The following is a 26,541-nucleotide window of genomic DNA, read 5'->3' on the forward strand; positions in this document are numbered from 1 at the left end:
GTGGCCTCATTCTTAAATTAATAATTTTGATTAACATGTATCATCTTCTTTATGCCCCACTATGATCACACCATCAATGTGAGAGCAAGGAATGTGTCTTAATCTAGATTCCTGGTGCTCAGCACAGTCTGGGGGACAAAGAAAGTGTCTTAAGAATTTTTCTGCTGGGGACTTCCCTGGCAGTCCAGCTCCAGTGGTTAGGACTCCGTGCTTCCACTGCAGGGGGCACGGGTCCCATTCCTGTTTGGGGAACTAAAATCCCTCATTCTGTATGGCGTGGCCAAAAAAAAAAAAAAGAAATTTTCTGCTGAATAGTTGCTGTCGAATGAGATAGTGAGGGAAGATGCTAAGTATTATTTCCACCAGGTAAGTGAGAAAGACATACTTGAGAAAGTCTGGCTAGCACAAAGACTCACAACCATAAATGACAGAACAGAGACTAGAACCCAGATCTGTTGACATTTTCTGTTACACAGGCCCAGTTTCATAAAAAGGTGTAGTGATATTACAACAGTTCAAAAGTTACCTGTTTAACTCCAATTGTGTGAGATCCAGAAAGGCTGAGCCCATAAAGTCATCCTGTAGACCAAAGTCATAGTCAAATACCTATGAAGCCAAAGACACAGACATTATTATAAACAATTCCAATATAAGCTTTAAGTGAAAAACATCTTCATTATAAAATACTGGTTGTCTATATCACCAAAATCAATAAAATTTCCTAAGATTTACTTTTAAAATTTTGTTTTTGTGTTTTGAAATACTAAGGTCTCACAAAACATTCAAAGGAAATTACATTTAATTTTATAATTAAAATTACTGATTTGTATAAAGTAGAACGTCAAAGAAGGTGATAACAAAATCAAATAAATTACAGTGAATCATCAAAAATGTGGGAACCACAGGCTTAGAATATTTTCCTCTCATTATAGATGGTCTATTAGCATTACTGAAAGGCAAAGTGAGTTGGTATGAAATTCAATAAATATGTCTTCCATACTGGGCTGTAGGTGATGAAGATATGACTCCAATTTCTTGTATTTTTCAGGTCATCAAACATATATTCTCTGATATTATAGGACAATGCCATTTTAAACATACAAATAAGTAAACATTAAGATATTATGATTAAAGTACTTCATAAAGTTATTCTAAGTTTAAATTAAATTTTTATTATCACAAGCAATGATTAGGGCATAATATTAATGTGACTAACAACAACAAAACAGAAAGAAAAAGGAAAAGAAAAGAATGTATTTCTTTCTTTTGTCAAAACTATTTATCTTCTTTGTGCCCTTCATGGTTTGTATTCATACTATGATGAAAAAGACAGGCAATGTGCTTGACCTTCTGGACCCTACACTGAACAGCTGGGAGAGTCCATAGAAACCCAAATAGATATATACAGTTCAGTGAGGAGCACCATGGAGATAAAAGTGTAAGGGAATGTGTTGGGAGCTGATATTTTATTATTTTTTTAATTAATTAAAAAAATTTTTGATTCAGGTATAGTTGATGTACAATAGTACATAAGTTTTAGGTGTACAACACAGTGTTCACAATTTTTAAAGGTTATATTCCATTTATAGTTATTATAAAAATTGGTTATATTCCCTGTGCTGTACAATATATCCTGTAGCTGATTTATTTTATACATAGTAGTTTGTACCTCTTAATCCCCTACTCCTATCTTGCCCCTCCCCCCTTCCCTTTCCCCATTGGTAATCACTAGTTTGTTCTCTATATCTATGAGTCTGTTTCTTTCTTGTTATATTTATTAGTTTGTTGTATTTTTTAGATTCCACATATAAGTGACATCATACAGAATTTGTCTTTCTCTGTCTGACTTATTTCACTTAGCATAATACCCTCTAAGTCCATCTGTGTTGTTGCAAATGGTAAAAATTCATTCCTTTTTATGGCTGAGTAGTATTCCATTATACACACACACACACACACACACACCATATCTTCTTTATCCAACCATCTCCTGATGGACACTTAGGTTGCTTCCATACCTTGGCAATTATAAATAATGCTGCCATGAACATTGGGGTATATGTGTCTTTTCTAATTAGTGCTTTCATTTTCTTTGGATATATATCCAGGAGTGGACATACATCCATTTTAAGGGTACAGTTCAATAAGTTTTGACAAATGTCTATGGCTATGCAACCACTGACACAGTCAAGGTGGAAGACATTTCCATAACTCCCAAAGTTCCCTCATGATCCTGTTCGACATTCTTCTTCCTCACCTGCTCTGCCCTTGGCAAACACCAATCTGCTTTCTGTTGCATAGATTTGCTTTGTTTTTCTATAATTTCATATAACAAACTACTGGTTACCAAGGGGGGAAAAGGCGGGGGTGATGAATGGGAGATTGGGATTGACATATATGCACTACAATGTATAAAATAGATAACTAGTGAGACCCTACTGTATAGCACAGGGAACTCTACTCAATGCTCTGTGGTGACCTAAATGGGAAAGAAATCTAAAAAAAAGTGGATATACGTATACATATAATTGATTCACTTTGCTGCACAGCAGAAACTAACACAACATTGTAAAGCAACTCTACTCCAATAAAAATTAATTTAAAAAAGTAAGAAAAAAACCATGATGCTGAGTGATATAAGCACTCAATGAGAATATATATTTGGAGCTGATATTTTAGATTGGGAGTCCAGGAAGGCCTCTCAGAGGAAGTGTGATTGTGTAGAGACTACAATCATGAGAAAGATTAAGCCATTAGAGTGAAACTAGAATGGGAAGAGCGCACCAGGTGGAGGAAACAGCAAGTGATTAGCATGTTCAAGGATCAGCCAGCAGCCAGTGTGGCTGAAGCAGACTGAGAAAGATGGAGAGTGGAAGGAAGTTGGAGAGAGAGCTCAGAGCTAGATCAGATGGGACCATTTCCAAAGAACTCTAAGTGAACGGGAGTTGGCTAATTTCCATCCATTTAAACATTTTCTTACTCATTTATTTCCTTGGTCAACATTGATTAAATGCTTATTATGTGCCAGACAATGTGCTAGGCATTGAGTAAACTGTGGTGAGGAAATCTCACATTGTCAGCGCTTATAGTTTAGTGAGGGAGGCAGATGTTAAACAAGGAAATGCACAGGTGATAGAATTACAAACTTTGATGACTGTTGTAAAGAAAAGAACAGGGTACACTGGAGATCAGGGAAAGCTTTTAAGATTGAAAAAAAGGTTATAGATGAGATTTAGAGCTGTGTTTCTGACCTTTTCAAATAGAAAATCATTGTATTGCTCACTGGAGTAAATAAGCATAAACAGGTAAGTCTGCTCTTGAAAGGATGACCCAGACCACTGGACTCTCCAGGAGGTGAGAATGCACTGGGCTGAGAGAACCTGTAGCTCAGCATCCCTCTGCCCAATCCTTGACACAACAGTTAAAAAGCTCCAAGCTGAGGGAGTAGGATGTACCGAAGCCCTGCATCAGGTACTGTTTTCTTTTCTCTAGGACAGGTGTACTGCAATTTAAACAAACTTAATATGTAAAAAGTTGATATTAAAAAAAAAATAAATCCTTTGCTTTACAAAGGGATTCTTAAATTAGAAGAGTCACAAGGGATTTATTTAAGTTATACGCTCCTCTAATGCCTTTTAAATTATTCAATTTATAGTCATTTGATTTACTGACAACCTTTCAGGAGTACATTTGTTGTAGAAAGCACAGCACCCCCGCAGTAAATATTCTCCTTGATCAATTACACTTCTGAGCTTTAGTCATCTGGTCAGTGGCATATCTTATACAACTGACACCTTGGTATTTGCAAGTGGCTGCAGTAGTGTATTTTACAACATAAAATTTACACCAAAATTAGAGAAATTTCTCTTGTGCAATCTCTTCTGATTTGTATCAGCCTAAGGATTAAAATCTTGGGGAGACTACAGTGACATATAATCCATGAGAACACCTAGGATTCACCTACACATATGAAGTGGAAAGCTGTGAATCCAGTGAATTGATCAGTATAGACAGCCCAAATGGGTGAGTCAACATTCAAACTCTGTTTATTCTCATGGGGAGAGTCTTTTCTACCATCCTAATGCCAGCGGTTTACATTAGTTCTCAATTCCTATTACTCAGCAAAGGCATAAACACAGGGAAGAATGGAGATACCAGAATCCATTCCTTAATGAAATTGTTTGCTATGCAATTTGGTTCCAAGCTCTATAAACTATTTGTCAGAGGGAGCATTGCTCTAGGTGAAGTGTCAGAAAATATAGAACATAGAAGAGTGATGAAATAGGAAAGGCACTCCCACTGCAATAAGAAGCACAGTTAATGACAATTAATGTTTATTCAACATTTACCATATATAAGGCACTGTGTTAAACACATCATATAGATTTTTAAATTTCATTCTTATACAACTCAGTGAACAAAGTATTGTTTCCATTTGTCAGATAAGGAATCCAAAGCTTAAAACATTTATGTTACTTGCCCCTAAATGCACGGGCTAAGAAGAGGTCAGATTCAAATCTTGTAATGGATTTCAGACACAGAGCATATTTAAACTGATGTACAGTCAGGGTTGAGGGTCGTTGGTATATGACATTCTTTTTAGGACCCTTAGAACCTACTGAGAAATAATTTTGGACAAGACAGTTATATGGCCCTTAGCTTGACCCATGCTTTAAGTACCTTTTCAATTTTAAATCTTAAGCTTGGATAGATGTGAGTTATTTAAGGAACTATCAAGTTTGTTAAAGTGACGATCTTAGAATCAGTACTATGGCTCCAAACAGAACAGTTTTTCTAGTTATCAAAATCTTTCTATTATTTAGAAGAGCACCTTCAATTTAGCTCTTCTAGCTGATGATTAGGTCAAACAGGCAACAATTTACATTTCTCCTTTTAGATTACTTCTACCTCTTCCCGCTGTAATTCTGGGTGCTCATCGTGTACCTGGAATAATAGTGTCCGTGAAATTACAATGGAGAATCTGAATTTAATTCAACTAAAAGGGATGCTGAATTTACTCTATTATTTAAGATGTGTGCTGGAGCATCTCCGTGGATACAGAGCAGGCTTCAGTGGCTCTTATCTCAATTAGAAGCACTGCATTTAACTCCCAGATTCTCCTGCTACCCTACGATAAATATGTTTCAAGCCCGTCCCTGCAGCCTTGTTTTTACCTGCCCTTACTATGAAGTCATTCATAACTGAAGGAATATTCTCTTTTTATTAAAATTAAAAGCTATATGAATTCTAACCAATTGGAAAGTGTATTTATTTATTTTGTATAGTATTTAAAAACGACAGTACCAAGATGTTTTAAAATTTGTTTTTACTAGAAATGTTACAAGTACTGTAACTTCAGTGTGATTTTATAACCTTAACTTAGAACTGAATTTTGTTTCCCTTTTTGAATCTTTTTTTTTTTTTAATTTATTTATTTATTTTTGGCTGTGTTGGGTCTTCGTTTCTGTGCGAGGGCTTTCTCCAGTTGCGGCGAGCGGGGGCCACTCTTCATCGCGGTGCGCGGGCCTCTCACTGTCGCGGCCTCTCCCGTTGCGGAGCACAGGCTCCAGATGCGCAGGTTCAGTAGTTGTGGCTCACGGGCCTAGCCGCTCCGCGGCATGTGGGATCTTCCCGGACCGGGGCACGAACCCATGTCCCCTGCATTGGCAGGCAGATTCTTAACCACTGCGCCACCAGGGAAGCCCTCCCTTGGTAATCTTTACACTGATAGAAATCAGATTACAGTGTGCACGTGGACTTCTTTTTCCTTGAACCATAGAGAGGAGGGTTGAAGACAACATTTTCTAATCATCTAGTTCATGGATGCATTTTCATATTACCTGTCACTACAGAATCAATTAGTCCCTAAGAAATCTTTCAGGCAAGATTAATTTCCTATCACAGAGGATGTGGGCATCTTATAAAAGTCAATCACACAGAGCTATGTAGAGACAATGACAATAATGCAATCTTCACGAAATTCTAGTAACTTAAAATATCATTTCCACCAATGTATATTACTTAGGTCTTTGTGTGTCCCACATTAGGCAAAAAGTAGATAACACAAAACATGGGAAAAGTAAAGGTGAAAGTTAGAAATTTTTTTTCAAAAGAAGCCCTATGCATGGTCCAGAAAATGAAAATCAAATGAAAAATATCAAAGCATAATAAAAAGTATAAAGCATTACATAAAAATAAAGTCTTGTTATTTTATGTTTGTACTAGTATTTGAGAGGCCGGTGTGATTTCTGTTTAACTTATTTTTTCTTATGTAGAAATGTAAAAAAAAGTGTCAAATCTTTTACAATTCACTATGTATCTTCTTCTATAAGGTGGAAGTTAGGCTGTGGCTACATAATGTTGCACTTTGGAAACTCAAAGTGGTAAAAAACAAAAACAAAAACCACCCTTGGGTTTTCTCTCCTAACTTCTTTGTTCCCAGTGTGTCATTAACCAGGCCTTTGGTCTATAGGCAGTGTTACAGTCTCTTATTTTCAGCATGTATGTGTATCTATTCTTGCTCTCTTAAACCAAAACAAAAATTTTTGCCACCATTTTTTTCTGTGTACTTCAGATTTCTGTTTGCTTTTGAGCCTATTATGATATTCCTTTTGAAATACACATTTGACATCTGGATTTCTGCACAGATGAATTTCATTCTTGAACACAAAAGAATAGCAGAGGAACCCAACCATTACCTAATGTAATACTGGAACATTCATTTGTAACCACTTTAAAGACTGGAGATCCAAGTGCTTCTGTCATAGAGTAATATCCCATTAAAGAAACAGATCCACAGCAAAAGCAATTAGAAATTAATCCTTTTCTTCCATAATTTTTCTCTTAAGGGACATTATAGGAGATCCCAATGGTCCAGTGCTATCCTTATTAACCCTGCTTTCCTTTCCTATCCATTTCCTTCATGGTTGCAGCTGTTCTAACTTATTTCTTCTAAACCTCCCTAGGAATAAGCTTCCTTAATCCTACTTGTCTTTTTTTAAATTCCTTTTTTCCTCTTATCTCAGTTCTTTATTATGAAGGTATTTCCTTTTTTCTCATGTAGACATTTCTTTCTCTCTAGAGATGAGGAGTAGGGGAGAAACATCTCTGACCATGGAGGTCTTCCCTTTGGTGGGAGGAGGGTTGGCCGTGAAGACTCTCACATTAATAATCCTTGGGTCATGATTTTTGAACACTGAAAGATAGCTCACTAATTCTATTTAACTGATTTCCTTTAGCCATTGTCCATTTGAGACAATTTCTTAAGCAAATACAGGTCTATGCTCCCCAAAATGACTTCTAGAAACTTATCAACTACATACATGGAGTTCTCTTTTTCATCGATTTGATAAATGGTCCTGCTATGATTTTAGTAACATCTTGATTACTTTTTCCTTTCTGTGGAAAAGAGAAACAACTGGAAGCAATGCAAATGAAGATTTGAGGGGAAGAAGGATGCCCAGAGATTGCTGAAAGAGTGATCAAGTGACCTTTGGGGCTCACGTGCCAGTTGTGACAATTTAGAGAAAAGGATGGGGCATGTGATGTGGTAAAAGCAGAAAACGGTTTGGTCACTGCATGGATAGTCAGAACGTAAGAGTCAAAAAGAATATAAGTACCTAGAGATATGAATTAAAGGGAAGTCAGCTTTGAAAGTAAAATAAGGAATTAAGGTTAACTCTATAAATTCTTCTTCTTCTTTTTTTTTTTTCCTAACTATATCAAATGAAAGGAAATACTTTTTTTTCCCCCCATGTCTGGTAATGTAATAGAGACAGGAGTTTTTCTCCCTCTATTATGTTTACCCTCCTCACCTTCCAAGTAAAGCATTTTGTTTGCAACCAGGAATGGTAGATCCCTGATATAATTCTTTCTAAAAAATTAATTAATTAATTAATTAATTAATTAATTAATTAATTATGCTGCATTGGGTCTTCCTTGCTGTGCGCGGGCTTTCTCTAGTTGCAGCGAGCAGGGGCTACTCTTCGCTGCGGTGCGCGGGCTTCTCATTGTGGTGGTTTCTCTTGTTGCGGAGCACAAGCTCTAGGCTCATGGGCTTCAGTAGTTGTGGCACGCAGGCTCAGTAGTTGTGGCTCGCGGGCTCTAGAGCACAGGCTCAGTAGCTGTGGCGCACGGGCTTAGTTGCTCCACGGCGTGTGGGATCTTCCTGGACCAGGGCTCAAACCCGTGTCCCCTGCATTGGCAGGTGGATTCTTAACCGCTGTGCCACCAGGGTAGTCTCCCCTGATATAATTTTTAAACAGAAAGGGTGTGTTCTGTGTAAGCTCTTCGTGCTAGATTATATGGAGTCTTGTTTTTATACGTTCCCAAAGTGCACTAAATCAGTTAACTGCACCAAGCAGGAGGAGATGGACTTCATAATTCTCCTAAATATAACTGGTAATAGAACTGTCCAGAAGAAAAATACTCCCACCAGCTCCCCCTCCCCTATAGCTCATTTCTATCACATCACCAACAGATTAGAATTGCGCATAGCAGAATATATCTCTGGTGAAAAATCTCATCAGACAGACAGACATTATAAAAAACCATTAAACGGGGATTTCTATATCAGATTACATTAGGGGAAAACAAATAAATGGTTCACCTTTATATACAATGGCTCCTTAAGATGATCAACAAGAAGGCAAGCTTTCTCCTCCCACACAGGATTGAGGTTCTTGTGTATTATTTTACTTCTAAAAACTTCTTTTCCTCCAATTTTAAACTTCACGTATGGATCACTTGTCCCTGTTAAAGAGATACAAATTGATGTATGTTAATCATGCTTTTCTACAGAAGCAAGAGAATAGCTCATCTAAACATTGGAAAGTATTTAAAGGAATAAAATTTAAGTAAACCGTATCACATGAGAAAAATAAGGATTAAGTGCCTTTTCCTAAATTTTCCCTTAAATATTGAAGTGACAGTAAATAATAATAATAATAATAATTATTATTATTATATCTTCTGATCTTAATACTGTAACCCTGTTCTGGTATTTTAAAACTCTACTGCATGCTGCATTTATAAATTTAATTCATGTTGTAAATGATAGAGATTAATCTGACGTTTCATCTGGTCAACTATAAAAAAGATGATCCATGATCTTGGCTGATTTAACAAGTTTTAGACTTAGATATGCTGCTAAAAATTTACACTAGTTTAATGGGTTTCGGAAAAGGTGAGTCTTAAATTGAGCTTCAGTTTTATCCTTGGTCCCATATTTTCTTCACAGGTATCAATTTTATCCTTGGTCCCGTATTTTGTTCACAGGTTTCGATTTTAGAATGCTAGGGAAGGATGCCTCAGAGGAAGGCATCAAGAGGAAGCGGACAGATGATTGTTGAATAACCTGGATACTTCATATTATCCATTAATACCTCCCAAGCTCCCTATGAAGATAAAGGAAATAAGAGCCATCAAATAAGTTGCTCTTGGGTACACAGCTAGCAAGAGACGGAGTGAAGATTCTATCCAAGGCTGTGTGGCTCTAACGCCTGTGCTTTTTTTTCCCCTGCAACTTCAAGAGGGAAGGGCCTCTATATACACTCATTTATATTATACCATTTCGCATTTTGACCGATGAATAACATCAATCTTGGTCTCATAACTCTATGCTGTTATTAAGGATTCCTAGAAAAGGTGAATCAGGAACATCTCCAAGGAAATCATTCCAGTGTGTGACAATCTTCATCCTCAGAAAATAATTCTTTATACATGACCTGACTCCCTTAGAATAAAATTTTAATTCTTTCTGTTTTGTCCAACCTGAAACTATAGTTGATAACTATGGTCTACACGATTTAAAGAAAAATATGAGTGGGGCTCAGAAAATTGTAAAGCACCATACAAATGTTAGGTATTAAAATTATGAGGCTGATATACTTAAACTCACTACCTATATTCCTCCTCAATACTCCACTCACCTCCATGACACATAAATATCTATGCTAAATATAAGGATTGCCTTATAGGATATGGATTTTCTTATTTAATCATTTGGGGGTTCTCTCAAAACTCTCCACATTCCCCTAGTAAATTGAAGACCTTGTTTTTGTATGACTAGACCCAGGTCTAATAAAATAACGACTTCCCATTTTGTGAAACTCCCATTTTGACAGCTTGATTTTATAACAAGACAAACTTTAAAAAGTGTTTATAAATGTAAATGTAAGCTTAATACTAAACGGTTACAATGCATTCTTTAAGGGAGTCAACGGAACTGAAATGTTTAACAGTTAAAATGACTATTTTTTAAGGCCGTGATCCCTAGCTACAGGCTGAGCACCCGGGGAGTGGAAGTGTTATAGCATGTAATTTGAGGGATATTAACATCATGCACCCATCTGAATTTCCTCAGTCATGCAGTTTTGTCTTTGATTTTTTAAAATCATCTATGCAACTACTACCAGCTGTTAAAATACAATATGCTCCATGAGATCAGAGCCATTTGTATCACTGTTTTTTAAACCTCCAGCACTTAGTACAGAATTAGACATATTGTTCCTCAATAAACGTTTGGTGAATAATTGAATGAATTAATGACTTAATGACTTAATGATGTGGGTGGTAGACCTCCCTTCTTGCTGACTTTTGTCACCTCCACTTGGATACATAATAGACATTCCAGTGTTAACATGTCAGGTCGTTAAATGCTCCATTATTTGACAGTTCCTCAAGCAAGACGCAGGGAAATTACTTTCCATACCTCCTTCTCCATCCAGGACACCACCAAGTCCGATTAACTCTCCTCCACTCTAGTTCAGCTACCGTGATTTCTGTGCTGTGCAACTATAATAATAGCCTCCTAACTGGGCTCTCCACGCCTCCGTGTCCTCTCCCATTATTTCTCTATATGGCGGCCAGACTGACCTTTTAAACCTGCAAATTTAATCTTCCCCCTTCTTTGCTTAACACATCTCAACACCTTTCAACTACACCTATAATAAAATCCAAAATCTCTAACATGGTATACAGAACTTGCTGTTTCTCCACCTTCATTTTTGGCCCCTACTCTGTTCCAGCTTCCCTGTTACTAGAAGTTCTCCTCTGCTTCCAGGCTTCACATATTCCAGCCAGGCTCTCTGCTTGAAAAGTCCCTCCTTCCCATTCTCTTCCCCTTTTGCCTGGCTGACACTTCTTATCTTCCAGGTCTTAATTTAAATACAATTTGCTCAGGAATGCTTTCCTCAACCATCCCAATCTGAATTAGGTCTCTTTGTCACTTTCTCCTGACATTTGCTCTTCTGCTTAGTAGCACTCATCATTATGCTACTTATAGGTTAATTTGTATGTCTACCAGTTTACTGTAGGAATTTTCCCGCTGGCTATAACCCCCGTGAGGGCAGGACTCTGTCCCAGCACATGGCACAGCGTCTGGGGCAGAGCCTGTATTCAGTAAGCATTTGTTCAATGGATGAGTAAATGAATGACCTTAGAGTTCACAGTGGAGACAGTACTATTAAATACATCCTCAAAGTGACTCTGTGAAGTTGGTGAAAGCATATATTATCAACCTATATTGCAGGTGAGAAACAACCTGAGATTCAGTGTGACTTGCACCAAATCACATAAGAAGCTAACAAGTAACAGGATGAAAGGCAAATTTACACTTCAGACGCCAAGTCCAGGGTTCCTTCTACTCAGCTTTCTAGGAAACATGGACATCCATATTTTCCTTTTTTAACTCTAAAACACCATCACAGAATTATTATGTAAAGATGTTGAACAATCATTTAGACACTACAAATAATGCCAATATTGACAAGTAACTTATTCTCGCTTAGAAAACTCTCGCACTTATTATCTGTCTTAATCACCCTAAGGCTTCTGTGAGTCTAACTACTGCCTCCGTTTTACAGATGACACAAGTAGGAAAGGTCAAGTGGTTTGCTCCAGGTCAGACTAGAACTCAAATCTGGAGCCTAGTCAATTCTCTCTCTGGCACATCATCATAAACCGTTCACCCCCTTCAAGGTATAACAATCTTGTATCTCTTTGGTCCAAAAAAGGTATGAATAAGCCTTTTACAAGAAAAGTGACTTCAAGAAAGTTGGACTGTGTTTCTTAACAGTTATTGATATCAGTATCTCACACTATTTAATTTAGCTATTATGCAAACAACTGACATAACTTATGATTTAGCACAGAAGCCTATACACTCAAATGTAAATCTTTTTCAGAAGCAATCTGTTTCTTGCTCCTTACCAGAAACATTTTCCTCAACCACTGTCTATGCTAACTGTCAAAATCCCCTTAGAATTAGGGACAACTCGTTCCTAGAATCCTGCTGGGTGATCCACTAGGTCTTGATGGAAGAACTTAAATTACAAAAAGGAATCTAGATCACTCTCGTTAACATTTACTGAACACGTACTTTGTCAAATATAACATACCACCCAACGAGCCTGTGAGGTGAGTTGTAGTGTTATCTAGGTTACAGTTGAGGAAACCATGTTTCATTTGTTCTGTTGGCATTTATTGAATACCCTCAAGTGGTATTACATACAAATATATAGTGTGGAACAGGTAAGTAAATTCCCCAAAGTCACACAGCTAGGATGCTGGAACTTTAAATTAAATATTACATTAGGCCACCTCCAAACAACATTTTTCACGCTTGGTATCGTATCCTTGATGCCGCTTGAGGCAGTAAATATCCAATGGCCTGAAGAAATAACAATCCAGCTAACAAGAGTCGGTCTAAGGGTTAAGTTAAGGTTTAGGGACAGATTTTTGACTCTGATAGGCACTAAGATCTCAGGGATTGGTATAAAAAAGAGAGAAAGGCTGTTTTAAGGGACTTTGAAAAGATATTATGAAGGTGAAATATATTGTGAATGTGTGGCTTTGGCCACAGGATAACCTGGATTGGAGATGGCACATACGTCAGCAAATTTCACAGTCATAAGTACAGGAAAACAGCTCCAGATGCACACACATGGTGAATCAGTCATCTGACTTTTCCCGCTGTGTTTTGACTCCACAGAATAAAATCTGCTACATTTCTCCCTTTCCAACTATCATTCAGAGGCTCTGGGTGCTATTATTAAATTTTAATAACTTTTTTAGTAGTCAAAACTCTTTAAGGAATTTCTAATTGTTTACTTATTACTGTAACTGAGGGACCTTTGTTGACTGAGAGTCCTTAATTTAAAGTTCAAGACCTTCAGCTTGTGATTACAACACAGAGAACCGGAGACATCATTCTTTTAATTTAGTTTCAGTAAAAGATTTGTACCTAATGCTCTAATCTTTTATGTTGAAAGGTAGCCACTTTATTACCTGGTAATATTAATAGGTATTATTTGTTTTTTAAAAAGGAATTCTGTGGTCAAGCATATTTGGAAAATGCTGGTTTAATACAAAATTAAACATTAATTTTCTATAGCTTTTAAATAAGACAATGTGCACTTTTACTCTCCAAGGGGGTATGGCAGGTCTTTGACCATAGAGCCTATTTATCTTGAGTGTATCTTTCAGGACTAATAATCCCTGATCTCTCTTTGGGAAATGCTACCTTATTATATTTCATAGATGAGGAAGTTTCACATGTTTTGGAGGTTCTTTTATTGTAATAGATTTTCCAGTGAACTCAAGTCATTTTATTATAATAAAACTCCAGGTAAATCCAAGCCACTAACTTGTGGTTAGCCTTTAACAATCACACACACACACACAAAAGAGATTTAGTTTGTTGGTTCAAAAAACTCAAAAATTAAATTCAAGTGCCAGTGCTGTTTTGTTGCAATATTGCATTCAACCACAAGATGGCACAAACACTTATCAAATTACTATTTTGAGGCCTGTGGTTCGGCTCTTCAAAGTTAAGGCATCTCTACTGCACCCTTGGCAGTTCTCAGGCATTTTCTAGCAACCTGTGCTTTGTTGTTATTGGCTGGACTGTGACCCTCATTGCAATCTTTTTTATGGTGATAATAAAATGTAAACAGGGCAAATAAATACAGAAGAAGAAACTAGGAAGTGTTAGCCCTAAAATAAAATTCAGATTTTATTAATATCATATTCGAGAGCAACCTTTCACACATTCATTTTATCAGATAGCATTAACTTCAGAATTTATTTTAAAACATTATTATTTTATCTTATAAATTCTGTGCTTTAAAAATTCTAGAGTATTTTAGATCTAGGGAATTTTCATTGTATATATCTGAACCCTAGGATCAAATTGTTTGAAAAAGAGGAATTAGATGGTTTGTATAACGTTTCTTCATGTAGTAAAGAAAAACATGTCCCCAAGCTATGGTTTGTGTTTGTTTATTTGAGTCAGGACATCTGAGCATTTCAACACTTTGTGTGACTGTTTAGCCTTTAATGTAATTTAAGTCCAACATAGAACTAAACTTTGTCTGAATGGGTCCCCTTTTGTGCAGCAATAAACACAGCACACACAAGATGGCAGTCTTCCTTTCCTTAAAATAGTATGAAAGCTCTTTAAAATGTAAATAGCCGTATAGTAATGAGTGTCCTGTTTTTCATTTTCAGAATAAATGAACCTCCTGGTTAACAAGTTTAAATCAGTCTTATCCCAAACCTAGTATATAATGAAACAGAAACAGCTATTCCTGTTTCAGGGGCTTATACTTATTCAATAACGCTAACTCCTAATCAAAAACAATGCGAAATCGAAACTCAGTCTTACAGAGAAAGAGAAGGAGAAGGAGGAAGATGAAAAGAAAGAAGAAAAAAGACAACAGAGAAAAAGATAAGTGAATATAAATATTAAGTGTGAACAGTTAAAAAGAATTCAAATTTAGGGTGGATCTTCCTGAAGGTATTCAATCCTTCTACAAACATTTAAAGCTAGCTACTTTTGTTGACCAAATACAACAGAGAAAATATCTGTTCTATAACAAGGTCCTTCACACTTGAAAGAGGCCTGTAAAAATAGAGAAGTTCAAAGCATACTCAGAGCAATAGATTATATCTTTATATACATTTATTTTTATTAATGATTTAAAAATCTTCAAAACAGGTACCTTATTTATACATTAAAATTATTCCTTAAACTGTCTCATTCCTTCTTCATTTTTTGTTTTTTTTTTGAGATTTGTAATGCCCTACAGTGGAAACATTACATAGGGCTAAATAACTATATTAAAATTAAAATGCAAAAAGCTTATTATCACATATGGTTTAATGTTATAAAATAAAAGGAAACTAAAACCTTTTTCCATAATGAGGAATATGAATATTCCAGTGATTTTTAAATTGCTGGTTAATGAAGTTACCATGATACAGCACAGAGATGAATAAAAACTAATACTGTGATAAAATGTAGTATAGGACTGAACTAAATAAATTTCTTTCTTTGAGGAGTAGAAGACACTTCCAGACACACCGTATAGAGAAGGTGTAAATGACAGGAACATACTGTTGATTTTTATGAATAATTTTTTTGGCTTATTTTTCTCTTGTAAATGCAGAGTTCTGAATATGTAAGAAAAAATAATACATGTATTTGGGGCAAATACAGCTCACTCAAGTTCCCCTTCACACACGGCATAAATTATATAGGTGGTATCTACAAGCAATTTCCTGGTAACTTCTGGAAGTTTTGGTAAACTAAAACATGGAAGGGGGGTGGTTACTTACATTTTTTTTCACACAGATTTAGACAAATACTGCTTTCATTGTGAATATTAATTAATTGTATATTAATCTATGGCATAAGAGCAACTGCAATAGAGAAGAGTGCTCTGGATGTCAGAGTCATTCTTTCCAAAGGGCTCTGCTTCTCCCACCCCTGGGAGCTCCCTCTGTGACCAGTGATCAGTGCACAGACTTTGGAGGTATAAATATACTCCTCATCCTTTAAGCATGATTTTTACCTAAGGAGAAACAATTTTCTCTGGAATTCTTCTAGAATATGTTACCATGTTTTTGCAGCCATCCTAACCAAACAAGATCAAATATAATTTTTTAAAAAAAATGTTAAGCATTGAACTTTCCTATGTAAAAAATATCAGAATATTAAAATTTTATACCCTAAATATCTATACTCTCCTCAATCCTTTTTCTTCTGGCTATCTCAATACTTTTCTGCAACTGTTGCCTTGAGTGTCACTAGTAACTTTTTTTGGCTTCCATATATGTTGTACTGTATCATTTTATACAACAAGAATGTATTAGTCACTAGTAACTTTTAATCACCGCTTTCAATGGCTTTTTCTTAGACTGTAGCCCCTTCCAACTGTGGGTCACAGTGAGTGTTATTAACTCCACTGACCCTGAAATTTTCTTCTTTGTGGATTCTGTGACACTGCTCTCAGTAAGTCCTGTGCTGGAAAGAATACTGACCAAAGTCACTTTTGCTTCTTATAAGCAGTGTGGTCTTAGAAAAGTCATTTAACTGCTCTTGTCTATAGTTTTTCAACCTTTAAAGTGAGGGGATTTCTCAACTTTCTCTGAGGAAAGTCAAGGATCTATGATAAGATTTCACTTCCATGCCCTTGACAGAGAATGAGCCATTCCACATAAGTGTATTTTTCAGGAAACTAAAAATTACTGTGTCAAACACCAAGACCATTTTTATTAATAAGTTTGAAGGAAATATTTCTAAATTATATTTTTCTTTTTGGGTAAATAATGAATACAATTTTTAAAAATGGGGCAGAGCATCATTTGCTGATTATATGTATCTGGGAAATTATCATCAAGGTTCTAGGAAAGCAAAGTTAAATCTTCTGTGGAAAACCAGTGAAACTCAAGTAGCAATATTTCATTTTCTGAAACTCCCAATGGAATGCTGCTAAAAACCAGGAGATACTCCTTTTATCACAGAGAGTCTCCCCCATGGATACTTCTATAATCTGTTTATTCTTATTTTGTTTCATTTCTTTCAATTTAGAGTTATAAACTCAACAACAGTATTATTTCTATTGCTATATATGCCAGTGAACAAAATGTGTTTCTTAAAATATAACAAATTAAAAGTGATTTGAGGTGTAAGAAGCCTAATTTCCCGAAACACCGTGTGGAGGAGAGCTATCTGCCAACGGGAAGCACGTGCCTTGGACTATCACATGGGTGAGAAATAAACTCCTATTACGTTTGAGCCATTAAATAATTTGGGGGTGTATTTATAATAGCAGTTCAGCCTATCCTAACGGATAAAGATTCCTAAGCCTTGGGAATTCTAATTAAAATTCCACTTGCAACCACAGTTTAGCCTATTTCACCCGATAAATGTTCCGAAGCCCTCTAATTCTTAAAATATCTCTTGAAATCATCTCTGCCACCACTGTCTCATCATTCCTTATCTAGATGATTCTAAGAGACTTCTGCTTGGTTTCCCTTCTCCCTTCTAATCTATCCTCTGAACACTGCCAGAGTTCTCTCTGTCAAGTACAAATCAGGCACTTGATTCTTCTTGGACTACATTTCACTCCATCTTCTGCACCCACAAGCAATGCTGTGGGTAACCCAGGCTCCAGAACTCTGGTTCAGGGTCAGGATTCAAAGCCTCTCCTTGTCCAGGAGATTTTGCACATGTGTTTGTGTATTTTTATTATCTCGTACTCTTACCGCGGAGCCTTCTGATCCTAATTTGGCTTCTGTGGCAGACTGAACCCCTACATCCATTTCTCCTCTTTTTCATTTTAGTAATAGAGTCTCTGTGAGTTTAGCAAGACATGTGATTATTCCATTAGAGAATTCCTTATTTTCCAAGCAACGGGTATGGCCATGTGGCCGAGTCGCAAGATGTATAAAGTGACATATGCAACTTCCAGATCCTTTTTTGTTTGTTTTTGTGGGTTTTTTTTGGTAAGTTGGCTGATAGAGTATATGCTTCCTGTAGTGGTTTTTTTTTTTGTTTTTAGTTTTTTAACCATTTTTAAAAATTGAAGTATAGTTAATTTATAATGTATTAGTTTCAGGTATACAGCAAAGTGATTCAGTTATACATATATATATATATATATATATATATATATATATATATATATATACACATACACACATATATATACATTCTTTTTCAGATTCTTTTCCATTATAGGTTATTACAAGATATTGAGTATAGCTCCCTGTGCTATACGGTAGGTCCTTGTTGTTTACCTATTTTATATATAGTAGTGTGTACATGTTAATCGTGAACTCACACCCTGCTATCCCCTTTGGTAACAATAAGTTTGTTATCTATGTCTGTGAGTCTATTTCTGTTTTGTAAATGAGTTCATTTTTATCATTTTTTAAGATTCCACATATAAGTCACATCACATGACATTTTTCTTTCTCTGTCTGCCTTACTTCACTTAGTATGATCATCTCTAGGTCCATCTATGTTGCTGCAAATGGCATTAGTTCATTCTTTTTATGGCTGAGTAATATTCAAATATATATATATATATACATACATATATATATGTATGTGTATATATATATATATATATATATATATATATATCTCTAACATCTTCTTCATCCATTCATCTGTAGACGGACTTTTAGTTTGCTTCCGTGTCTTGGCTTTTGTAAATAATGCTGCTATGAACGCTGGGTTGCATGTATCTTTTCAAATTAGAGTTTTCTCCAGACAAATGCCAAGGAGTGGGATTGCAGGATTATATGATAACTCTATTTTCAGTTTTTTAAGGAACCTCCATACTGTTCTCCATAGTGGCTGCACCAATTTACATTCCCACCAACAGTGTAGGAGGGTTCCCTTTTCTCCACACCTTCTCCAGCATTTATTATTTGTGGTCTTTTTTTTTTTGATGATGGCCATTCTGACATGTGTGAGGTGATACCTCATTGTAGTTTTCATTTGCATTTCTCTAATAATTAGGGATGTTGAGCATCTTTTCATGTGCCTGATGGCCATCTGTATGTCTTCTTTGGAGAAGTGCCTATTTAGGTCTTCTGCCCATATTTCGATTGGGTTGTTTGTTTGTTTGTTTGATATTAAGTTGAATGAAAAAGCTTTCAGCTTTCCACTGTTGAGTACGATGTTAGCTGTGGGTTTGTCATATACGGCCTTTATTATGGTGATGTATGTTCCCTCCATGTTCACTTTCTGAAGAGTTTTTTTTATCACAAATGGATGTTGAATTTTATCAAAAGCTTTTTCTCCATCTATTGAGATAATCATATGGTTTTTATTCTTCAATCTGTCAATGTGGTGTATCACTGATTGATTTGCAGATATTGAAAAATCTTTGCATCCCTGGGGTAAATCCCACGTGATCACGGTGTATGATCCTTTTAATGTACTCTTGGATTCTGTTTGCTAGTATTTTGTTTAGGATTTTTGCATCTATGTTTATCAGTGATATTGGCCTGTAATTTTCTTTTTTTGTTATATCTTTGTCTGGTTTTGGTATCAGGGTGTGGCCTCACAGAATGAGTTCGGAAGTGTTCCTTCCTCTGCAATTTTTTGGAATAGTTTGAGGAGGATACATGTTAACTCTTCTCTGAATGTTTGGTAGAATTCACCTGTGAAGCCATCTGGTCCTGGACTTTCCAAATAGACCTTCCTTCTAGAAAAGTGTTTTTCTTATTGGAATGATTTATTTGATTTTGTACAATCAGTCTTGGTTGAATTCTATTCAATTCAGTTTCATAAGACTAGGTGGTATGAACCACCTCTTCTTACAAAGTGGCCATTCCTGGGCACAGGGGTTTCTCACAAAATGGAAGATAATATCCAGTAAAGAAAAAAAATGGGTTGAGGTGGGAGGAAACTAATTTTCTTGACTTAGCATGTGCCTGGGGCTTTTCATATAATATTTCATTTAGTTACAACTGTAGTCCTGTGAGGTAGGTTAAACCAGTACAGCAGAGGCATCCAATAAATGTTTGTTCAATCGATGAATAAATTAATATTCTTAGTAATTTATAGATGAGTAAACTGGTTCAGAAAGATGAGGCTGCTTGCCCTAGTCATAAGGCTAGTAAGTGACAGCTCCAGAATTCAGTGCAAGATCTATTTGATTCTAGATTCCAAGTTTACTACACCATTAAGTCTAACCAATCAACCCACCTGTCCCACGTATCTAAAAACGATCATTTCTGAGCTTAGCCGTCCCGTAAGGTGCCCCCATCAGAAACTGGATTCCATACTAGGAAGCTATGGATCTCACTAAACTTGGCAAACATTAATTCTGAACCGTTATCACATCAGAGTAGCAGTTAGACAAGCATGACTGAATCTGATTGGGGAGATGATTTATTTAGGGCCTTTTATCTCCATGAGACAGAAATCTCATGAGGGCAGAGACCTCTTGTGCATCCCAGAACCTACCACAGAGCAGGTACTCAACTTATCAATAAATATTCGTTGACTGTATGAATACAAACATTAATATTACATACATACATTACTATTAACATATTTGCTAAGCTGGGCACTTATTCAGACGCCTAAAACTGGGGTTCTCTGTTACCTCAACTGAAATTGAGGTAACAATTATTATTTAGCTACTTTGCTTAACCATTTAAGAATACATGAATATATAGCAGAAAAGTAATGCTTATTTTCAAGGTACTTCTTCCTCCTAGTTATGTAGAGATAGCAATTCTACTGGATTTGTTAAATCAAGAAAAAGTAGCCTATAAATAATAATAAAGATTATATAAATAAGCCTATGTATAAGGAAGTACCATAAAATACGACATTAAAATGACTGGAGCCCATAGAACATATCCACTAAATAAAAGTCACTACTACTCTATAAAGAAAACGAAATCCTCTTCATCAATCAAAACTGTAAGTAATAACAATCAAAACAGTTTTATGACTCCTTGATTGATTACTGTCATTACCTGAACCAATTTCAAGACAGTTATATTACAGTATGACTAAAATGCATCACAAATGCATGGTACTTGAATAACCCATTCCTTAGCATATTCACAAATGCAATGTGAGAAAAAAGAAAAGTCAATGGTCTCCTCTTTATCTCCTTGCTCTAGTCTTCCCCACTTCAACTCTTTCTCCAAAATCTTACAGCTAGAAATTTTTCTGAAACAAAAATCTGATGTTACTCCCTTGCTTTAAAACTCTTCATTGTTCTCATTGATTTCAGAATAAAGTTCAAACTCTCTAGCATGACATACAAGTATTTCTTTGCTAATTTCTCCAGACTCATCTTTCACCAGACCTCTAATCTACAGAACATCTTGCAGCACCTCAAACCCACAGCTTCTCTCCAGTGTCCGTGCCCCTCTTCATCTCTTTCCCTTGCCCTGAATGACCTTTTCCATCATCCCTAGTTCTCTTTCAGTACTAAGTTCAAGCCTCACCGCTGCTTGGACATCTTCTCTGAGCCATCCCATGGACATTATTAGGCCATTCCCACGTGCTCCCTAACATCCTCCGCAAATAATACTTGTCACATTGAGGCCTGGTTTAATTTCTGATCCCTGATGTTTGATACAACCCCTGGGTTATCGTGTGTGATCAAGAAATGTTGGTTGACTGAAAACACTCCTGTATAACTGAATGAACGAATATCTGTACTATCTCAAAAAAATAACAGAAACTAATGAGGTAACCAGTACTTACATTGCACACCCTTTATTTCTTAGGGTTTTTCTTCCCACTCTTATTCACTGTGATTCTAGGAATCTCATTGAATTTTATTCTCAAATACTGAATCTGAAATATGTAAAGCTTAATATCACAAAAGCACTGTGCCATCATTTCTGCAACAGTACACATTTTGCCATTGCCACTTTCCCAAACTACGGTAATTGACATTCATTGTGATTCCTCAAAATGGTCAATCTGTTCTAGTTTTACAAAGTGCTTTTAGACAGTCTCATTGTAGTAGCAATTTGCTTATAGTGTTTATTTATATGATTGATTGATTGATTTATATTTATTCAGAACAATCAACTAGAAACCATACCAGAATAAAGGTCAATGAATATGCTTATGACATATCTCTCCTAACATTTTATGTCATATGTCCAATAAATAGATATAATAAACATATAGTAAAAGCTGTCATATTTTTATGCAAAATGTTTAGAAGGAAGGTTATTTTTATGTGTACAGAGAAATTATGGCTGAAACTGCTACCCTTCACTGACATCTGTGTTTTCCTCTCCTTCACAGGCAAGAAGCTAAACTTCATTTCGAGTCCTTTTATTTAGGTGTGGCTATTGTTATTGAGGAGTGGGTTCTGGCCAATGGCCTATGAGCAGAAGTTGAATGCCACTCCTAGGCCCAACCAGCCCATGACATATTCCTATATGCAATTCTCTCTCTTTTCCCCCAACATTGAGAACCTAGATGAGGGCAGGGCCACACAACAGAAAGAGCCTGGTGTTTCCAAATGAAACAGAAGCCCTACTATCACTTACAGCGAACAACGAAGTGATAAAAATAAATAAATTTTGATTTTGTTAAACCACTGAGATTTGGGTGTTTATCTTTTGCAGGTCCTAACACTACTTATCTCAACTGATACAAAAATTGATTCTAAGAATGAGTGCTGACATTAAAAAAAAGAATCCCTAAAATATGTGACATTGACTTAGTGGATGGGTGGTGGGTAGCAAGGAAGGCTGTAGAGTCTCATTAGGCCATGGTAGACATGTGGTAAAACTGTTCCTATGGTAACCCGAAAGGCAGGCTGCCTGCCATTGAACTTGAGCTTGAGGGGACATGGTTGGGAAGAGCCAGAATGAAGGTGTGTATTTTCTGAAATTGGTTGCTTTCAGTAAGTAATCATAAGAGATGAATTCAGGAGAAAATAGGCTGATCCACAAGTAGAAATGAAAGGGAGTAAAGAATTTAAAAACGACTTTGAACAACAAAAGCTCATTAAAAATGTCTAGAGGCCAAGGTCAGATTGGCCCTCCCACCCAAGCACAGTGGCCTTAAGGTAGCTGCCATTACACTGAAAGGGAGGAGCGAAGGAATAAGTCATGTTTGAGGAGAAAGAATACTGGGTGTGGCTGCTGGTGCACGAAGCCTACTCAGTTTTTGAGAGAAAGAACTCACCTGGTTGAGATCCCTGATCTTGCACCAGCAGGAAGCAGGATTTGGATGCAGTGCAGTTCCCAAGGGGGCAGGCTCCTCCATGCCCATTTCAGATATGCTACAGAGGATAATAGAGGGTAAAGAACTTCCCAGATGGTGGAGCTAGTTGCTACAGAGAACAATAGACAAGGGGATTCTCCGCAAATTGTAGCGTTCTAGTCAAGGAATCTCCCTATTCTCCAGGTAAGTGACCTTCATAAAGCCTGTCGATGGGGATTTCAGAAATGCTATGGACAGGTAACTGCTATGAGTCTCCCATGCTTTCCTTTTGGTTGTTATATACTGGGCGTGTATGGGGAAGTGTTAGGCAGATTCACAGTCCACGGGGCTACAAGGAACCACATTTGGACGTGATAAAGGATTTCCCTCTATTCAGATATCCTTGATTTGGAGCTGGATACAGGGACCATATGGGACCCTGGGCTGTTTGCCTTGAAGAAGGGTGAACATCTTCTACGTTCAGGAACAAGAGTGAACCAGATATTTGGTGACCAGAAAGGTGGATTGTAGCCAAGCCTGAGATTGCTTGGCAATATCCATGTTTTCTTCTTCCTGGGCACACGGCTGGCCAGTAGCTCCCAGCCTCCTATAAAATTAGGAGCAGCCAAGTGGCTGCATTCCGGTCAACTGAAAGTAAGCTCAGAAGATGATATGCACCAATTCTAAGCCTGGCCCATGAAAAACCTCCCATGTGTGAGTCTTATTCTATTTTCCCATCCACAGCCTGAAGAGAAAAGACTTTGAGGACCGAAGGGAGGTAGTAACCCTAGATGGGAAAAAAGCTGGTTCCCGTAATGACTGTGTGGAGCAGAGTCAGGACCCACCCTCCATCACTGACCCCTACTAGACTGTGATCAGATCAAGATACAAGACTGTATTACGTTAAATGACTGATATATGGGGCTTATCTGTTTAGAATTATTTACCTTAACAAAAACAAAAATTAAGCCAAATCACACTATGATTACACTGTTTGGTACAAATAATCTTTTTAAATGCATGATTTAAGGCCCTTAAAAAAAGAACTTCACTGATACTTAGTTTTTGAAAATCCTTTTAAAATCCAATTTGTAAAATATCTCCGCAAGGGATCAATAGTTTATTCAAATAATGATTCTTTACAGAGTTAATATTAAAAAATAAAATTCTAAGGAGTTATAATAGTTATATCCTACCTTATCATTTTCATAGAATTTAGTCACATTTAAAACAGTATTCACAGATATATTTTAGATAGATCATTTCTATTGTTTTAGTTGTTTTACCTATTTTAATTAATAACAGTGATAAAATTTAAAAAGTCATATTATGGATGTTCATCTTCTCATTCAGCAATGTTTTCCCTTCAAGACTCAGTGATGACTGAATAGTCTTATAGAAACATAAGGTCTTAGAATTGGAAGAGACCTCTAGTCCTTCACTGAATACAAGGTTCACAACTATAAAAGTAACAGATGACAGATGCCCATGTGGACAGAATGTAGACAGTTTGAATACTTTCAACTCAGCACTTTAAAATTAAATTCAGTATTTATTGAACACATACATTATGTGATATAGTATTTTATTTTGGACAGGTCTGTTATAAAGCATATGTTATAGAGCTAAGATGCCTCCTCCAGATCTCTAGAGCTATAAGAACATAGCTAGTCCCTGTTTCACAGACACTCCTTTCAAGCATGTAGAGTCCTTAATATATACAGTCATTGGCACAATGATATATCTGAGGTCATCAAAACAAAGATGCAATAGCTGATTTCTTGTCAACTGTTTGTCAATGAGAGAAATTTTAAAGGATATGCTTCCACAAGTAAAAGATGTTTTTCTTTTCAAAATACAAGTTTAAAATCCATGTCTCCAGATTATTAATTAAAGCCTTTTCTTCAATTATCTTATTATTTGATGTAGTCAATGGTTATATAAGTTTTATAAGCAAGTAAAAAAGATAAGCAAAGCAAAATGTTAACACCTACAATGTAACTAAAATACTTGAGAAACAATGAATAAAATCTTCATCCCTTATGCTAAAAACGGTTAATAAGTTTTTAATGTGACAAGTGACTTCAAAACTTGCAATTATCCTGCTAAAGCATGTCGTCACCGATAGAAGCAAAGACAGCAGATACAGGAGAGTAGTAGGTGTTGTGAATCCTTGTTTCTGTCTTCAACACAGCATTCCCTTCAACTCTCTGACAGGGTGTGGAAAAAGTCCATGGTCTGAGTTGGTAAGTTTAATAAAAACTGGAGAACCAACCTAGGCACTGCATTTCTCAATGACCCGCTCTTTCTTGCCTTCTGCCTTTCTGCCAGACTTGCTACTCTTCCCATTTCCATTAATGTTCTGTTAGTTTTTAAAAGAAGACAGGGCTCTTTCTTAATACAAGACTTGTGCTAGTTTGCAGAGTAAAGGAATTCTCCAGCTGGTATACTTTTCCTTTTCTGAAATACGTTGATGCATTTAACAATATTTACTGGATGTCTATTATGTAAATAGGTCCTGCTAGGTCCCGGGGATCCAGCAGATCATAACGTCCCCACTCCCACGGATCTTTGGTTGCAGTGGAGGGAATCAGGCAAACAGCCAATGAAGAGGTAACATGTCATGTAATGATAGATGTGGGAAGGAACATGAAGCCACAGGTGAAGGGATGGTAGTAAGAGGGGCCTGCTATTTTAGATAGGATGTGGAGGAGAAGGTTCACCTATGAGCACACATTTGAAAAGGGACCTGAACCAATAAGGGACTATTTCAGGCAGAGGAAGCAGCAAGTGCAGTGGCCCTGAAGAATTCTAGTGTGGATAAAGTGAGTGACCTGGAAAGAGAGTGGTGGGAGATGAAATCAGAGCTTGGAGGGACAACAGATTATGTGAGACTCTACAGATCCTTGGTAAGGACGTGGGATTTTTCTTCAAGTGAGTTAAAAGAGAAGAGCAAATAAATCAATGGATAAAAATATTTTAAGATTGCCTCATGTAATGTCAAGTGATCAGTCTTTTATTAGCGAATATACCAAAATAAAACAGGATGTACTCAAAGGGCCAATTATAAAAGGGCAAGTATATTGTTTTCAAAAACTACTCAAAACAATTTCTAAAGACTAACTGGTCTGAAATATGTTGACAATGTCAACCTACAGGTTAATAATGCATGTACAATGAATGTGAATTCTTACATTCATCTTTATATCTACAGTACATCCTTTAAAATTTAGATTTATAAACTACACATAACAATATGATCAAATAGAAATTATTTTTAGAATCTGTTATGACTCCTGTTGATATCAATATTATCTTATCTTGATATTAGTATAATAACATCAGAGGAGATTTGCCAGCCACATTCACAATAAGGTTAGTTAACACATCTATCACTTCACATAGTTACCTTTTGTGTGTGTGTATGTGTGTGGTGAGGACATTTAAGATCTGTTCTCTTAGAAACTTTCAAGTATACGATACAATATTGTTAACTACAGTCACCATGCTGTACATTAGACCCCCAGTACTTACTAATCTTATAA

The 26,541-nt window shown here is 36.4% G+C and overlaps 1 protein-coding gene across 12 annotated transcripts in view; it reads right to left on the reverse strand.

The window, feature by feature from the left end:
- The window catches only part of MCTP1 (multiple C2 and transmembrane domain containing 1), a 557,626-nt gene that overhangs the window by 250,971 nt on the left and 280,114 nt on the right, over positions 1-26,541 (reverse strand). For all 12 annotated transcript variants that reach the window (XM_059916784.1, XM_059916782.1, XM_059916779.1 and 9 more), the window contains exons 3-4: positions 8,609-8,751; positions 527-606 (exon numbers count right to left, since the gene is read on the reverse strand). In XM_059916784.1, coding sequence (XP_059772767.1) covers positions 527-606; positions 8,609-8,751 — 223 coding nt within the window. The remainder of the gene's footprint in view (positions 1-526; positions 607-8,608; positions 8,752-26,541) is intronic.

Source organism: Balaenoptera ricei, chromosome 3 (assembly GCF_028023285.1).
Source record: "Balaenoptera ricei isolate mBalRic1 chromosome 3, mBalRic1.hap2, whole genome shotgun sequence".
Lineage (NCBI taxonomy): Eukaryota > Metazoa > Chordata > Mammalia > Artiodactyla > Balaenopteridae > Balaenoptera > Balaenoptera ricei.